Source organism: Rutidosis leptorrhynchoides, unplaced genomic scaffold (assembly GCF_046630445.1).
Source record: "Rutidosis leptorrhynchoides isolate AG116_Rl617_1_P2 unplaced genomic scaffold, CSIRO_AGI_Rlap_v1 contig230, whole genome shotgun sequence".
Taxonomy (NCBI): domain Eukaryota; kingdom Viridiplantae; phylum Streptophyta; class Magnoliopsida; order Asterales; family Asteraceae; genus Rutidosis; species Rutidosis leptorrhynchoides.
The window spans coordinates 1-19082 of NW_027266479.1; the positions used below are offsets into that span (position 1 = coordinate 1).

Sequence of the window (19082 nt, forward strand, 5' to 3'; positions counted from 1 at the left end):
CACACATCAACTCTTTGAATTTGAGATTTCTTTTTTATTGGAATGTCATTTTCCTTGATTGCACTATCACTAATGACGAACTATCTTAAATCACTGGCTGTTATTGCATTGCCTGAGATAACAAAAGGTTTTCAATAAAACTAGCCAACATCGTCGCCATGATACATAGAGGATAATCGCCATTGCTCATCCGTCCTAGAGCTATCGATTGAATAAAGGAGACGATTGTTATTTCAAGGTGTATACATAAAAATATAAGAAGTGATGTTAGCCATCAAAGTCTTAATGGTACGTAGCAAATCTCGACATGACAAAGAAAACAAATGTCTTTCTTGATATGATATATATATTGCGTGGCCAATAATTGGCCATCATTTGGAATTTATTTTGGACAATCAATCATTTCATTTGAAATTATGCTAATGAATTATATCGCCTTCATCAATAAAAATAATTATATTGCCCATTAAATTGAAGTTCCATGTGCATATGTCCATTCTAATGTATAATGAAGTTACTTGTCACCATGCACAGTGACAGTGGTCCGTGCTACCAACCATGAATGTTGATCTCGAAAAACCTTCTATTTTGGTTAATTCATGTAATATGTTTTCTTACATGTATCTTTATATATTCATTCTTCTTGAAATATTTGTTTCAAAATACTACATCCATATGTTCCTAACTAATTAATTGTCATTTTTTTTTAATCGTAGAAAAAGTGACGATTAATGAAGGATATACGGAGTATATACTATCTTAAATTCTTCATAATTCTTCTATTCATTCGCATTTCGAACCTTCATTCAAGTTGAAGGTATCGTTTTATACTCAAATCATGACGTTTGATGTCCATACGGTTAAAACTTTTTTCATTTTTCTGAAGAAAAATTAATTTAATTGTTTAGCAAGTTGAATGTCTGTGTCGCAAGTGGAAAAAGGAAGCTGAGTTCTTGGAGGTTGGAAAATATTTTATAGCAAGTTGTAAACAGAAAATGACAATGTTACTCAATCAATCCTCATTTAAAAAAATAAATAAAATTATCCCATTCATTTCTACTAAACTTATTGGAAGCATCAATAATAATAAATAATAATAATAATGAAAATAAAAATAAAAATAGGAGGAGCTTCTCACCTAGCTGAAAATCTGAGCCCAACATAGCCCAATACCTGAAATTTTGTGCCTCCGAATATGGGCTTGTCGATCTCTCGGTATTATCGACCATTGAATTTCATATTATTAGACTTTCTGTATATATGGTATTTTGATTTTTTTTTTTAATAATATTGGATGTTCCGAGGAGTTGAACACCAAACTTTTCGAAAGAGAAAATATCATGTCATCGGGTTACTGTTCTGATTGGCGTCATTTTGAAATTTGGTTGATTGTTTCGTCGTCTGTAACTAATTAGTAGTACATCTAGTCTAGAATGTATAGACATCATCAGTCATGGAGGCACGTCGCTAGCACGTAACATTTTCAATCTGTTTGTTTGAAAGTACGTCATTTGATTTTAACTATCATAAGATGAATAAACGGAGGCAGGAAAGTATGCAAGTCAATAAAAAATTTGTTAAAACTTTGACTAAGCCATATCCTTTAGATATATATATATATATATATATATTATAAAATGCTTCATTTTCATAATCAAATATTGAATATTTTTGGAAGGAAACATCTAGAGTAATTCTCTTTTATCTAAAAAAAATTATGTTCCAGAGTGGACTTCTGGAGTCTAAGATGATTTCTTCCTTGCATTTGCATAGGAATTTTCTCGAAATGTTGTGGCTTGACTTCCACTTCAAGCAACCGTACATGTCAGGCATCCTGATCCAGCCAACTCGGAAAGAATACAAAATAAGGGTCAATTAATATAATTAAATAATTTCTAGTTTTCTTATTTTGCTCTCATACTTTAAAATTAAAATTCTAACAACATTCCATTTATTTATTTTGTAGAAATTTCAAGTACCCGTGACAAATAGTTAGACTAGTCAATTAATTAGAAAATTATAATCAATGTTATTATGCGCATAAACATAGTTCTGACTTCTGAATAAACAAATTCACCAATATTTAATTATTGCATGCTTAATGAGGTTGGTAATAAATAATGAATGTTTAATCCAATATGTACTTCATTACGTAATGCTTTTTTTAATGTACAGTTGATATATTAATTGATACTAGTATTTTTAACGAGTTGAATTATATGTTTTTTTGGCAAAAACTTAGCCTACTGTGCGTTAGCAGGAGAGATAGGAACCAATAACTAATCAAAAAATAGACATATAATTTATAAATTTATATCTTAATTTTTTTTGTAAGGTCTGTTTGGTTTTCTAAGAGTGAACATTAATAAAATTACATTAAATCGTTTTTGAACGATTATTCTTTAGAGTTTACAAATCCATCATAAAATATAATAATGAATACATAATATTTATGTATAAAAAAAAAATATTTCAATACTATTTTAATAACCAAACACATCTATAATATCAATAAATTTAAAAAATCAGATATTTTATATATCTTTTTGTAATTTGTTGTTAATTCTTAGACCTTTGCATTCTTCTGCTAATGCAAGAATCTAAGTTTTGCCCATGGCTTTTTACATACTTTAGTCTGTCAAGGGTGTTTCTAGTACACGAAGTTTGATTTCTTACGTAGTTACTTGGAAATTAACTGTCAATATTCATTAGGATATGATCAAGTTAGTCTGATATAAATAAATAAACATTGTACAATATGATAAGTGGATGCATATGATCAACTTATAATTAATACATAATTTAAATTGGTTAGTCAAAATTTACTACATGTACACGATCAGAAGTTTACATTGAATCAGCATCTGATAGCTTTCTAGGAAATTAAATGCAACTAGCTAGTTCTGAAAATACAGCATATGGTATTATATATAAATATACACATATATACTATCTCCATCCCATATATACTATTTCCATCCCAAAATAGATATAAATTTTTATATACAATTTGTATTGAAAAATTTACATCTATTTTGGACGGTGGGAGTATATATTTTCAGCCTTAAATATATATGTCAGCGCCCAAAATCAAAGAATTTATTGGAGGCTAAGTACATACGTACACACAGCAGAAGTCAAACGAGACAGATCGACCATATTATATGAAACCTGAAGAACCAGTTTGAACATGATCTATATATATAGCTAGCAATTACTATAATTAACTAACTAAAATAAATCTGGCACAAAACACAACATATGTGCTATTTATGTCGGTCAATAACTCAATATATAACGTTAATAAATCTCTGTATCCCAAGAAGAAGAAAAGAAAAGACACTGTTAACTTATGTAACTTTTATGTTTTTGGGTCATATACTACATATTTTAAGTATATGCTGTTTACGACTGTGAAGTTTGAACAAGAAACTTAGTTCGAACAAAATCATCTCAATATAATATTTATGCACAAAAGTTTTGGCTTCACGCGGTATAGACTATAGAATGATGTTTTTTTAAAATAAATAAAATAAAATTATAATGATGATTTTGTTCTATATATTTTTTACGATTAACTTATAATATGACATGATGTAATTAAATAAATATAATATTTTTGTCAGAAAAAATAATTTTTATGTTATATACGTTATTTTGTTTAATTTGGGAAAGTTTAAACAATTATTTTTTCACAAAAAATATCTTCATTATATCATGTTAATTACATTATATCATATTTATCAAAATATCATGTATTTTGAGATGGAGATAGTACTTTAAACTTTTTGATATATATGATCACATATGTGAAAACAAAATGATGATAAACCTTGCATCATCAACTCGTAAATTCTTTTTGAAGCATATATATATGGCAATCACAAATATCACCATTTCTGTTGCTACACCATGCTTGTACAGTGTACTACAAAAACAACCAACTCCGATGCACAAAACCATTTATGTTTGATAATAAAGTATTCAAATTAACTTCTTTTTATAACAGGAAATGTTTGGGCAACATAACAGATGATTGTATAAGAAAATAAGATGTGAATAGATACATAAGATGAATGTGCATAAAATACATAAAATTAATAAATAATTGAACGATTACTGTCTAATCATATCACCTGTATCAAACACAGCCCTAATTATTGTTAATTAATCAAGCATACCTAGCTAATTAATTAGTGGTTAATGATAGGATACTTCCTTGAAGGTGATCACCACATTACCAGAATTAATGGAGCAATATTAGCTTATAGATGATTTTAAGTAATACATAAGGACAATTAAAAAAAAAAAAAAAGTAATACATAAGGACAGTTTTAAGACCATTCGATCATAATCTGCTCATGATCCCATCCCGGCCAGTTGTTATCATCACAAAACTAAATCGAAATTTAAATCCTAGCTAATCCTACATTTCCCACGAGAAATATAAAAAAGCCATGTATATTGTGGATTGACATAATTAACATATATTTCCCCCACCAAGAAAAGGCTCTAAATCATCACTTCCAAAAACAATATGTTCTTTTTATATATGGCTTATAATCATCTCGATGATATATAAAGCCCTCGTGATTAACATCATCACAAGAAGAAAATCATTGCATATATAATGGCGAGCTTTTTATCACTAGCTATAACTAAAAGAGAAAGCAAATTTATAAGAAACCTCAAGTTGGCAAAAAGGGAGATCAATTCATAAATCCATAAAAAGTTAATTAAACTATATATAACTAATCAAATAATAGAGTTATGTAGACGTCATGAAATATACTTCAACGTATACTTGATCCGCTAGCATTTTACGCTAAGTTGCTATGAAACGTTGTCCAAAATGAGATCAGTTAAGTAGAAACAAACCTCTCTTAATTACTAGAAATAGCTAGATTTAGTCTTCTCTTTAATCTCTATTGAGTCTGTTTAAGAGTGCATTGATAAGAGCATCTCTTCTCTCCGCCCTAGCTTCCTCCCTGATCCGCGTTGCTCCTCCCTCTCCCTCCATTGCCTCTCCATCATCAGCCGCTCATTTTCCAAAGCTCTCATCGTCTCCCTCCCACTCCATTTCTTTCAATCTCCTCTCATTATCTCGCGCCTCGAAAGCTTCTTTCCATTGCATTTCCATTTGCATCATTTGCTTCATGAAATCCTCAAGTATCTCCCGAATACTATTTATATTTCCACTACTACTTGTGCTACTTCCACTACGACTTAGCTTTGCCTTTTTCTTCTTCCTCACGGTAATATTTCCTTTATTTTCAGGCTCGCTGTCTTCGTTGATGTTCTCTTCTTCATCATCGGAAGATAGTAGCGCCGCCGCCTTCCTCTTTGACCCACTTACACTTCCCCCACCACCGCCTTCCGCCTCCGCCCATAACATTCTCTGCATCCTCATAGCGAAAATCTCTTGAATCTCGTTGTAAAACGGGAATTGTTGTCTCATAGCTTCAGGCTCCATCGTTTCGCAGCCCTAAATTAAACATAAAATAATGAAATACACAATACCCTAGCTAGATCAATTAAGTATATTCATAATAAATCAATTCTACATATCTTTTTTTTTTTTTTATGAACATTTCTACATATCTTAATCTTAACAATCTGAACTAAATTAATTATTTAGATTTCGATAAGCACTGCGTACCAAAATTATTTCCTTTGACCTTTATTATTATAGTATATACGATATATCAATTATAAGGAACGCGTATGATTAATTAATCTTATGTTTTATGATTAAAATAAAATTAATTATTAATTTTCGAGTTATATAGTATGGAGATTTGAGTATTTACCTTATATCGGGTGACTAGGTTTTTCCATTTGCATTTGCACTGTTCAGGGCTGCGATTGTAGCCTTTTTCTTTCATTTTGGTGGAGATAACTTCCCATAAAAGCTTATTCCTCTTAGTCTCCATGAAATTCTGATCGAGCTCTGATCTGATCATTAGAAACTCTTTTGTCTCTTGAAAACTCCATTGAGGAAACCTATTATCTCCTGTTGTTGTTGTTGTATCAACGCTCACACTGATTTGTTGTTGTTGTTGTATCGTAAACTGAGAATAATGGTGGGATTGAGGAAGATTAAGGTGTGGATTTCCTTCCATAATAATTATTATTAATCAATCGAAGAAGATTCAAAGAGTAATCTCTTTTATCAAAAGAGATTAAGACATGATCATCGATCTAGAAACAGAGAGGAACTTAATTGGTGTAGAAGAAAAAGATAAGAGAGAGAAAGGGAATGGAAAAGGTTTTATAAGTGGTGTGAATGTTAAATGTGAATATAAAATGTCAATTATGAAGAAAGAATAGGAAAAAAAAAAGAACAAAGAAAAGTTTTCTTTTTGATCATGTTTCTGCTTATAAGGTGTCAAATACATTGGTCATGTGTCTCATGACATATAATACAAGATAGGAATTTACATATGATATTTTCCCTTTTCTTATTAATTATACATATAAAATCTTTTACTTCAAAAGTATATATATTTTTTGATATCCATCTATATATACATATATCTTATCTGAAAATATTTGGATAGAATTACGTTGTTAATAATATGCGATATATATTTTCTATTTTCAGTAATTCTCAATGAATATTAAAATTTTTATTTATTTATTTATGAGATAAATATGTACGTAATTATGTCTAAATGATGATCGTAGTATTTATTTACTAATAATGTTATTATTCTAAGACCAATATTAACTGCAGATAAATATGTTATTAAAAAACTGCAGAAAAATAGATGAATTATGTTATTCCACAACTTGAACCATATTAAATTGCCAGTCAAATGTAAATGTATAGATTAATTAAGAAAGCATAACGTTATCGAAAAAAAAATTAAGAAAGCATAACATGTGATAATTAGTATAACACTATTTTAGTTAGAACATGGGAGAAACTCTACAACGGACCCTCGTCCCTCGATAATAATTAAAACATATATCAACAATTTAGCAGGAAAGAAAACTGATTATTGACTTTTTAATAATAGCATTATGCTAATCAATAATCATCTTTTTCACCATTTTAGTCCCATAATATCTAATACCCCACGCGTAATCACATAATTTATATTCTTAAGAAATCGAATACAGTTATTTTATTTATTGTAGTATATATACACTAGTATAGTGCAACTAATGTTCCCATTGCGTTTATATGACGTCATGCTTACGATTAAGCACAGTTATATGGAAATTCTGTTGGCGGATGCAGACACTTCAATATTCTCTACAATCAAGCAAGCCATGATGATGCACTAATGTAGATCAATTCAAACCCAAATATTATTTAAGATGAAAATTTAAATTCGTAATGACTCAAAATTTTGGGTTGTTGAGTTCACATGATATAGAAAATCTTAACTATTTTTCTTCCTAACTCTCTGTCAAGAAGAGTTCTTTTTTTTTCAAACGCAATATTTTATTTTTAAAATGATGGATCCATAATACACAAACTAATTATGTTATTTTTTTATTTTAATTTATATAAAAATAATTAAAATTAGAATTCAACAATGATATTATACATAAAGTGATAAAATTCAAAATTTTAAAAAATCCTAATTCATTTTCTTTCTATCTATCATATCTCATGTGGCACAAGTCGGCTATATTAGGAGATGCTCTTACGTATCAACAACCTTTAAAACTGCCACTCACAAAAAAAGTTACTGTCAGTCAATCTGTCATTTTCTTACTTTTCCCCTATGCGGTTCATTTCTATTTTATTTTTTACAACTTTTTTAGCCGTTTGGGTTAACTTTGTTCATTTCAGCTTAAAACGACAATAAAATATAATTGATGACTGTGTATATCACACAAAGTAAAAAACGCGGTAGTATTTTTAGCTGTCGCGTGTGGACCCCCATAAAGATCTATCCACGTGGCAAGCATGCATGGATTGTCAGGCAAAAGTTGGACCCCACGTGTGCTAAAAGATTCACACCTATGACTAATGACTTGGTCTGGTCCTACAATGGAACCGTATCTAATCTTGTAAATATACACGCTACACGTCATCCGATTAATCGAAACCTTGAATTGAATTCAAATCTATCCTAGGCCGGTATTAACTGACTTAATTAATTAGTTAATTACAATTAATAAATACATATAATTATTTAAAATACAGTATGTATGTTTCATGTTTCTTTTAATTAGTTAATTATATGATTTTATTAGTCATGATTTTTTACTTAGACCGTTTCATTGGTTTGTGGTCTGTAGACACAAATTATATATTCTGACGTTCGTGCGGATGGACGGTGTGATTATTTCATTATTTGGTATACTACTTGTCATATAAATATAGTATCAAAATACATGATAGGTATATCTGAACTAAATACATCTCTAATGATTAATATACTCGATTTAATTAAATTGAAATTTTCAGATAAAAGGCGAAGTCACATTTAATCATGATAATATATCTACTACGTAATTTTTTTATTGGGATATAATTAGTTTCGTGTGTTAATTTCCAAGTTTTAGATTTAGATTCTTTGATATGTAAACGTTTCTTATGCTTTTGATATGTATGATTAATTTCACTCTCTTTTTTTTTTGGGTGCATAGGTAAAGAATTGAGTTTACTTTATCTTCTAATCCGATTCAGTCCTAATTTTCCAAAAGTTGTAAGTAGAAAAAGATACTAAAAGAGACTTGTAAGTGGATAAGATTATTAAGTTAAAAGTTGCGTGATGTATGATTTGGAGGTTAATGGCGTTGCTAATTGCTATTGTTGCCTTTTTCAGTTCAGTCCTGCTTTATTGATTATTCAATCTACTACAATTTAGTGAAAAGATAAAAGTAACATACTAAATAAGAAACTCATTCTCTTCTCCAATGCATGATATTAAAATTTACTATTTATAATTAAATGTAATGCACTTGACACGACCAGTATTCTTGCTAGTTTTTGTATACAAGTTTGTCTTGGCATTGCATTGTCTAGTAAAACCAAACTCTCTTTGAAACATCCTAAATCTCTAAACGATCTCAAGTCAGCTGCAACTACCTTCGTCTCCACATCAGTCGACACGAGTATCAATTCCTGATTATATCTCCCCCGGTGGTACTGGTACCTACCCAACTGCCACAATACTTGTACATTATTCCGAAGCCCCATAGAATAAAAGAAGTTGACTCCCGAGAATAAATTGTTTTTCTGATCAAATTCCAAATCTTGATCCACGACGCGGCCATACTCTTTCATCACCCATATTTCTGCCCGTTTGGATAGTTTCTTGTCCTAGACACAAAATGTAAGGGAAGACTCTTTGTACACTTGCAGTGCTGTGTATATTCTTGGAGCTTTGAAAACCTCGGAGCACATAACTTCTCGGAAAACTTCTTTGTTCAAATCAAAGGCCAGAATAACAATAGACTCTCTATTACTAGATGTATACCAATGCACAACACCGCTTACAGCTGGTGCGAGTGAAGGACTCGTGAAGCAATTACTAGAATCAAGATCCGAAACCAATTTCCAACAATTTTTGTTCAAAGAGATTACCTAGGCCCTAGCATTAAAAACATCCCCCTCCGAAAACAAAGAACCCTAACCACCTTGTAGTCATTCGTTAGAGGATCGAATCCAAATCCGATATTCATCACTTCTAACTCATAATAATTGGTGAAGGCAGGAGGTAGGTCTATTTTTCTATTAATGGCAGGATTCCATAACACAAAACTATTTAAATCTTTTGTCGGAAAGCATAGCAAGCCATGGCAAAAACCAACGTGCAGCCTGAAACTATCTTTATAAATTAGAGGGAGCTATAAGATCTTGTGAAGATCGAATCTTTCGTTGTCGGTATGTAGTCTAAAGAGAAGATCAATGGTGGATTGGTTTTGTTTTTGGTGGTTGTATACTAGGAAACGAACGCGGGATTCTTTACGAGAGAGAACCATGACTTGTTTACGCACATACATACGCCAACACTCTTGATAGGTAGTCTGTGAAATATGTCCGATAAGAGATATCCAGGTAAGTCATCCATGGATTTCCGCTTCGAGTTTGTTTCATTGTGCATATCTTTCTTCATGATATGTGAGACGAGAAACCCTACGTACACGTTTGCGAGTTTGTCCATGTTATGGCATCGAAAAATTATAATTTATAAGTAAGTGGGCTCGTCCGTTGGACATAAAATTCGTACCTTTAAAAATTAATAATTTAAATATATCATATAAAAAATTATATAATAATTATTCGTATTAAACATTATTAAATCTATATCAAATATTATATAATAGGTAATTATTTTAAATCTAAATTAATTATAATTATTTTGATTGTATTTCAAAATCTACAATCTTAAAATAAAAAATTTATTTTATTGTTAAAATAATAAACATAGCAAAAAAATAAAAGTTACATATCAAGATTTGATTTCATAATAAAATTTATAATTACATCTAATTAATTTAGTTTTTCCTATTACTTGAATTAAGATATGCCAATTTTAATTAAAAATAATAGTTTAATAAATAATATATATTATATTTTGATTAAGAATAATATTTTTAATAACATACTCATTTGAATAGGAAAAAAAGATATTTTTTAAATTAGAAATATAAAGAAAGAATAAAATAAATTTTAGTACGAAAAATTATTTATTTGAAAAAATAGATATGTTCGTTTTAATTAAGAATAAGAAAAAAAAATATAGCTGATTTTTTTTTATTAGGAATAAAAGTTTAATAAAAAAATTAGAAAAATAATATATATTATAATTTGATGAGGAATAATTTTTTTTAATAATATGTCCATTTGAATAGGAAAAAAGAAGACATGTCAATTTTAATTAGGGATAGAAAAAATAAATTTTATGAATTTTAAATTAGAAAAAATTATTTAATTAAAAAAATATTGTATTATAGTTTTATTAGGAATAATTTTTTAAATAAAAGATAGAAAATTGATTAAGAATAAAATTATTATATTAGGAAAAAGTAATTGGTAGAATTTGATTACGAATCATTATGTTATTATCGTTTTTTAATTTTCTAATTAGAATAGGAAAAAAATAATATCATTGACATTAAATTGTAGGTTGAAACATAATTAAAATTCAAAGTTCTAAAATACATGTGTTAAATAACTATTCATTAATAAAACGTCTTGTGTTGGATGCTGATTTGACAATAAAATTTACTATTGAATTTACAATTAAAATATATTTAAAAATTAAAAATCTCGCTATTATATATAAAAAAATAACAACAAACAATAATTTATTCCTAATCGAATTATGATACACAAATCCAACTTCTTAATTTAACTTTTATTCCTAATTAAAATTTTATCTACGTTCTATTTTCTTATTCTCATTTTCCTAATTAAATGGTATCAACTACTTATTTTATTAAAAATTACAAGACAATATTTACATTTTTGGTTCGTTTGTTTATAAAAAGACTTAAAAAGACTCAAATACAACGTATCTCGCGAGTTGAAAACAACTCAATTTGTTGTGGTGTTCGTGAGCCTCATGCTAATGGAAAAAATTTAGGTACGCTTCTCTGCTTTAAATGATTATATGTTTGAAATAATTGTACGTTTGATCAAACGTACAACTATTTCAAGCAGAGAAGTGTACGCAACGTACCTATGGAAGTGTACGTAAGTCCGGTCCCGTGCTAATCCCTCTTGCATCTTGACAAATTTCACATACATAGCCTAAAACCACGTCGTTTCGCATTAAAGTTTAAGAATAGAAATAAATCTCCCGAGTGGCCGAGTCCCGACCCCACAATTAAGCACACTGGTATAGTGACCCGCGAGCTCTTTGAACATAATTAAGATACGATCAGCAATTGGGCAACCGTCAACAAGCTGGTCAAACAGTTTTTTGTTTTAATTAATTAATTAGTACTTACTGTATTTTTTAACAAAGTCTGATCTCTATTTTACATTCCTCCTTTTAACATTCCTATTGCTTTGGCATCAAACTTAATTCAGTTTGTTTATAGAAGGGATAATGTGGTATTTAGTCCCTGTACTTTTACAAACAATTCAAATTTGCTGCTTTCCTTTTTCCTGTTTATAATTGGACCTGGTTGGTTGGGACATCCAGCCCAGAATATATCCTGCCAGTTTCCATCTGTAGCCCATTAATTCTTAAAAGGCTTAGTCTAAACCAGTTTGCCAAATCCAATTTTTTCTTTGTCCCGAACTCTAAGCCCAGTTTGATACTGTAATTAATTTTTGAAAAATGTGAATTAAAAAAAATATAAAAAAAATTAAGATCTTTTTCAACAAACTAAAGTAATTACGTTTTTTTTTTATGAGATAAAGTAATTACGTTTTGCAAATGGTTATTATCGTGTCCAAATACACTCAAATCAAATAAGACCCGCTAAAAAAGTTCTTCAACTAACACAAACTAAAACAAAAAAAGGGAGAGACACAAAACACTCAAATCAAATAAGACCCGCAAAAAAGGTTCTTCAACTAACACAAACTAAAACAAAAAAAGGGAGAGACACAAAGCATTGTCTGCTCTACCTAGGATGTCAAAATGGGCCAGCCCAAAAAGCTTGGTCTGAAAAGCTTAAAATTTAGGGCGGATTTACGATCAAAAAATCGGCCAATTATATTTTAAGTCTTAAAGAATTTAGCCATATAAAATAGAAGTCTTAAAGGGGCCTAGTTCTAAAGGTTTGAGTTATAGCACTGCCTTAATATTTATATTTATGAACTAATTTTATTTTATTAATATTAATATAATTATTTTAATAATATTTTGATGATTAATTAATTTAAAGATGATGATTGTATAACTTAAAAAAATGGTTATCACAAATATTTATTGACAGCAAAATAAAGTTTGAATAAACAATCCAATATATTATACTTCGTTTTTTCCTTCTTCTGCCTCATATCATCTCCCTAAATCAATCATCATTCATCAACTTCATTATTCCATATTAGTTTTCATTTTTTTATAATTTTTTATTTTTTATTAAAAAAAAGGAGGAGGAGATGATGACAACAAACATGCATACTAACCGATTGATTTGTTTCTTTTATTTTTTCTTTTACTTTATTAGTTAAAAATTAAACTATTACATTATCGTTATTATACACTACGACATTCCATATTGTTTTTATGACGTCCTACAACATTTTATTTTGTTTATTTTCAAATTTTAGATTAAGTTAATTTAAAAAATTTACAAATATTATTTTATAGTTGAATGGTGCGAAAAAAAAATAATTTATCGATAGAGGGCCGACTCTTGAACCCTGAAATTCGAAAGGATTAGAATTAGCCGTAAATTTTAGACCTTTTTAAATAAATGACTTTTTTAGCTCCGACCCTTAAACTCTCCGACCCTATAGGAATTAACCCTAAATAGTATGACTAACTTTTATGACACCCCTAGCTCTTACGTTCAATTCTATGCAAATAAAAGACACAACATTTAGCATCTTTCCCTTCTTATTTCTTAACTCTATGGTTCTTTTTTTCTTTTAAAAGTTTAGAATTAATAATTCTCTAATTAGATTGCATTTTTATATCCTTTTGTAGTTGACATCCACAACTACAATGTATACGAGGAAAAAATGCTCCAACATATAACTTTCTTACCAGGAATCAACATATAGTACTACCCCGTCTTCAATTTAACGACCAGATTTATTAAAAAATAATTACATCTAAAAAGTCAAAACATAATATATATTTGAAGATTGAAAAAATATTATCTTTGAGAAACTAAGGATGTCCACTGATTTTTGGAAAAAAAAAAAACTAAGACAAAATAAACAAAATCTCTAATCTTTATTCACTTTGTCCTAGCTCTTTTTGTCCAAAAATCAGACCTCAGCTAAGGATTGGTTCCATAATCTTTGATTTAATATGACAAGTGTTCATTGTCCTTCAACTAGTAAACTAAAAGATTTTCGGAAATTCAGATTATTCCAACAGATACGATCATGGGAAAAAAAAATTGAAGGAATGTCAGAAAGTTTCGATAATGGAGTCGATCAGAGGGCTAAATAAATATAAAAACAGTAAAAGAAAAAATAGACAGCCTCAAATAAAAATAAAAAAAAATCAATGCAGTTCCCTATATTCATTCTGTCTCGTCTGCAGGTAGGTCCATTGTCTAAAATATTAAAATGAAAAAGTTGGAGGACGAGAAGTTAAAATAAAGAAAAGTATCGAAATCCAACGAACAAAACAAACAAACCCAATCACCGTCCCGTTGTCAACCGTTTACTTTAAAAATAAAATAAAAAACATTTGAAATTATTTTTCTAGATAAAAAAAATAATAAAAAATATCCAGAAAGCTTCTCTTTCACGGGTAAATTATAAATATAAACTTTAAAAAATAAACGTAAATATTTTGAAACGAAATGATTAAGAGGTGAATATTTATAGTCCGATCGATTTTTTTCATTACCGGTCGGACTATTTAATTAATATTAATCTTTCACCGGCAATGCTATTGTCGGTCCAAATTTGATTTTTCTTAGAATAGGCAACTTCATTACCGATCAAGCCTTGAAATATAAAGAGAGAAGCTTAATTAGGTTCAAGACCGGCAATACCAATGTCGGTCATAACAAGACCGGCAATACTAATACCGATTTTACATGATAATTAACTTCCCTAATTACTGATTAATTTGACCGGCAATGAAAAAATCGATCGGACTACATGATGCAAACCGCTACTGTACACAAAAGCAGCGCACCCTCTCTTTCACTATGTAGTGAAGCGTTAAACAATTTCTGATAAGAGTTGAGCTTTTGGTTTGTCATCTCCGTTAGGATTTTAGTTCAATAATGTGAATCCGTTACTAAAGAATTTTAGTTTGGGTTGTACAGTATCCATAACTGAAGCTAAAAAGCTTTCCACATTAATGGGTAATTGTTGTAGATCTCCGGCAGCCGTCGCTAGAGAAGACGTGAAATCAACCTTCTCAGGCCACGGCGGTCATGATCACGGCCGTCGGAGCAAAGAACCTCAAAATCACTCCAATAAGAAACCGCCAATCACTGTGCTAACCGACGTTGCCAAGCTCAACATCGACGACAAGTACCTCGTCGATCGTGAAGTCGGGCGCGGCGAGTTCGGAATCACGTACCTATGCATCGAGCGCGAAACGAGGGATTTATTCGCTTGCAAGAGCATATCCAAGAGGAAATTGAGGACGGCGATTGATATTGAAGATGTACGGCGAGAGGTGGCGATTATGAAGCACTTGCCGAAGAATGCGAGTATCGTGACCTTGAAAGAGGCGTGCGAGGACGACAATGCGGTGCATTTAGTGATGGAGTTGTGTGAGGGAGGCGAATTGTTTGACCGGATTGTGGCCAGAGGGCATTACACGGAGCGTGCTGCGGCGGCGGTTACTAGGACGATTGTGGAAGTTGTGCAGCTATGCCACAAGCATGGTGTGATTCATAGGGATTTGAAGCCTGAGAACTTTCTATTTGCGAATAAGAAGGAGAATTCGCCTCTTAAAGCTATCGATTTTGGTTTGTCTATTTTCTTTAAGCCAGGTAATTTTTAAAAGTTTCATAGTTCAAGTTATTTAGCAATATATGTAAGTCCCCAGCTGAAAGGGATGTGGTGAGTTACTGCTAACTAAAGATGTTACTTTTAGTTTCTGGAGCTAAATTTGTGACTGTTGAGCTAGGATTCTGACCTGCTGCACATGTACTTAAAGTAAATTATCTACACGCTTGGTGAAGTTTAGTGAGTTTAGGTAGCAATTGCGGATCATGATTTATTGTCAAGATTTGCTATAAAGGGATATTGGAAATTGACGGGAAGTGCACTGAACTGATGTTTCATAGACTAGGAGAATGATAGACAGAGTCTAACAACTGATGACTTCACTGTTTCTACTAGAATAGCAGACTTGTGTGGTTACTCTTACCATGCATCCATGAATTGGGCCGTTTAATTAGTTCATGTAAAACGAGCCTTAGGCCATCGTGGAGCTATCAATTCTCATTTTTTTCCCTTTTTGCTTGTTTATTTCAAAGATACTGGCATGGTCATCTCCATAAGAGTGTATCCTTATTGTATTTCCCAATATACTTACTCTGTGAACATTAGAAATTCCAAATAGTATTTTGGCTTTTATAGTCATGTTGTACAATCGGTGTAACGCCCGAAGTTCTTTTTTTTTATCTTAGGTGAGAAGTTCTCCGAGATTGTTGGAAGTCCGTATTACATGGCCCCAGAAGTGCTCAAACGGAATTATGGCCCAGAAATAGATATATGGAGTGCAGGAGTAATACTTTATATCTTGTTGTGTGGGGTTCCCCCATTTTGGGCTGGTAAGTTTACCTCTCTCTCTTCCTCTCTGTACACATACATATATTCTGCTTCTTTACTTTCTTTTGTTAACAGGACTGTTCCACTTGTGCCTAATTTATACTTTTGATGTAGAGACTGAACAAGGGGTTGCACAAGCTATTATCCGTGGTCATATTGATTTCAAACGAGATCCATGGCCAAACATATCAGAGAGTGCTAAAAGTTTAGTCAGGCAAATGCTTGAGCCAGACCCAAAGCTTCGATTAACTGCAAAGCAAGTTCTTGGTAATTGTCTCTTTACTTCCAGTGTATTGTGTTGTACTTGTCTGTGACTTCAACTTACAAACTTTGATTATTGTGGGTATTGGGTTGTCCTTTTATATGATAAGCTGCCTTAGGATTAGAACAACTAATTTGTACGAGTGACTTGCTAAGTTTTGATGTGTTAAATCTTTGAATAGGAAGCATTTTCATATTCTTTGAGAACTTACTTCAGTGCTCTCCTCCTGTTGATATTAAGCATGGCAGCCGCAACCCTCAATGCTCTGTTTTAATCATTTGGTATTCTTTAATAACTGTGACGATGTTATATTTCCTGACATAATTTTTATTTTTACTTTTATGCAGAGCATTCTTGGATTCAGAATGCAAAAAAGGCTCCAAATGTTCCTCTTGGAGATGTTGTCAAGTCAAGGCTTAAACAGTTTTCAGTGATGAACAGATTCAAAAGAAAAGCTCTAAGGGTTGGTTGATTGCTTCCTTAAACTTTACTCTGTTTCTTAAAGAAATATTTTTTTCCCTTCCACTTTATGATTTCCCTTTTTTTCTTTTTCCACATGTTTCTCAGGTTATTGCTGATTTCTTATCTGTTGAAGAAGTTGAAAACATCAAAGAAATGTTTAATAAGATGGACACAGATAAGGATGGTATTGTTTCAATCGAAGAGTTGAAAGCTGGCCTTCTAAATGTTAACTCGCAACTTGCGGACTCTGAAGTTCAGATGCTTGTTGGAGCTGTGAGTGCACATTGCTTTGAATTTTCTTTTCCTTTTTATTTTTGAATTCTGACTGACATTTCTTTTTTCTCAATTGGCATGCATTTTCGTCATGTTCCTAAAACTAAAGATGAGTAGTGGCATCTATCGGCAAATTAGCTTCCTTTGAATTTTATTGGTTGCGCTTTTGTTTGGGGACAGGTAGATATTAATGGAAAGGAACTCTGGACTATGGAGAGTTTTTAGCAGTTTCTCTCCATTTGCAAAGAGTGAGTAACGATGAGCACCTTCACAAGGCGTTCTCCTACTTTGACAATGATGGAAATGGTTTCATCGAGCCAGGAGGAGCTTCAATCTGCTTTGAAAGAAGATGTTGCTACAGATGACTGTACAGATATAGCGAATGATATCTTTCAAGAAGTGGATACAAACAAGGTGACATTCTTTGTTTTCCTAATTAGGGTTTCAATATGATTTGAATTAGCAGAATTCGTTTTCAAAACGTGAGTTTTTAAATGTCTGAATGAATGAATGAATGAATGAATGAATGAATGTAGGATGGCAAAATAAGCTATAAAGAATTCGTTGCCATGATGAAAACCGGAACTGATTGGAGAAAGGCTTCTCGTCATTACTCGAGAGGGAGATTCAATAGTCTCAGCATCAAGCTAATGGAGGATGGCTCTTTGAACTTGGCAAGTGAGGGAAAGATGTGATGGAATTTTCCAGGTTGATATTGATTGTTAATTTCGTGGGCGTTTAGAAGTTATTTCTCATGGAAATATTGAGGAAAATTTGGAATGGATCAGAGTATTGCCATTTGTGGTCGAAGCTGGTCAAAGTCAACTCTTGTCCGCCAACAGTCGAAATATCGGGCGGCATCTGGCAGATTCAGAGGGACGGATTATCTTAAAGTTTGAAGTTGTCTCAAAGAAGTTATGCTCGTTAGTCGCTACCACATCTGTATCGTAGTTTTTGTTTATTTACGCTTTAAATCTCCATACATGCTCGTAATGACATTTTATTATTCAGAATTTGACAAATGTAAATTATGTTAGTTGTGCTTGTGTTGTATTCTAGACACTAACTAGGGGCCATTATGTAGTCAATTTTCTTGGTTTTGTTAAAACATAAAATTCTTGTGGATTGGATTTCCTTTTTGCATTAATTCTACAACGGGATTGGTATGGTATGTAGTTGGTGAAACTTGTGTTAGACGTTATTTTTGTGTACGAGTACGAAGATGCATTTGTAGGTAATCGTATCGAGCAGAGCTATCCATACCATATTAGGTTACTCATGGTTTGCCTTGTTGATCTTTCACTTTTGTGTCAAGATTAGGGGGAATCTCGGCCAACTATTCACTATTTTGTTGCAAATCCCTAATTACAAGTAAGTTGAATATATGTCGCAAAAGTATGAATGATCCATGTTCTATTAGATGTTCGTTTTCTTCCTCGCGCCCCAAAAATGAAGTTAGAGTTGGAAGGTAAATCCATAGACCAAAAGTTCAGTAATAAGCATGGGAAGAACATGGTGAACGAACTGCTTGAAATCCTTGATAATTGTTAAAAGGATAGGCTATGTATAGATAAATATACTACATGTGTTTGTAAATTGTAACCTGTAAGGTAATGAAAATAGGAAAAGAGGAAATGTTAGCCACAAAGAGGGGATGCCTAGAACATCTTTCTTAAATATCACTTTTCAAGGATAATTAACCTCTTAATCCATGCTATCAAACTCATGCAATCTCCTTAC

The 19082-nt window shown here is 31.3% G+C and overlaps 2 protein-coding genes across 2 annotated transcripts; one reads left to right on the forward strand and one right to left on the reverse strand.

Annotated features, from left to right (window-relative positions):
- Positions 1 to 4918: 4918 nt before the first annotated feature.
- On the reverse strand, positions 4919 to 6050 carry LOC139882126 (trihelix transcription factor GT-3b-like). The gene is given in 4 exon segments (XM_071866496.1): positions 4919 to 4998; positions 5001 to 5070; positions 5072 to 5485; positions 5811 to 6050. Coding segments are annotated over 4 exon segments (717 nt in total). The 5' UTR covers positions 5964 to 6050.
- An 8868-nt stretch (positions 6051 to 14918) lies between these two features.
- Positions 14919 to 18662, forward strand: LOC139882125 (calcium-dependent protein kinase 13-like). The gene is given in 11 exon segments (XM_071866495.1): positions 14919 to 15561; positions 16204 to 16347; positions 16460 to 16612; positions 16955 to 17070; positions 17175 to 17342; positions 17523 to 17535; positions 17538 to 17662; positions 17664 to 17756; positions 17879 to 18020; positions 18085 to 18284; positions 18519 to 18662. Coding segments are annotated over 11 exon segments (1941 nt in total).
- The last annotated feature ends 420 nt before the right edge of the window (positions 18663 to 19082 follow it).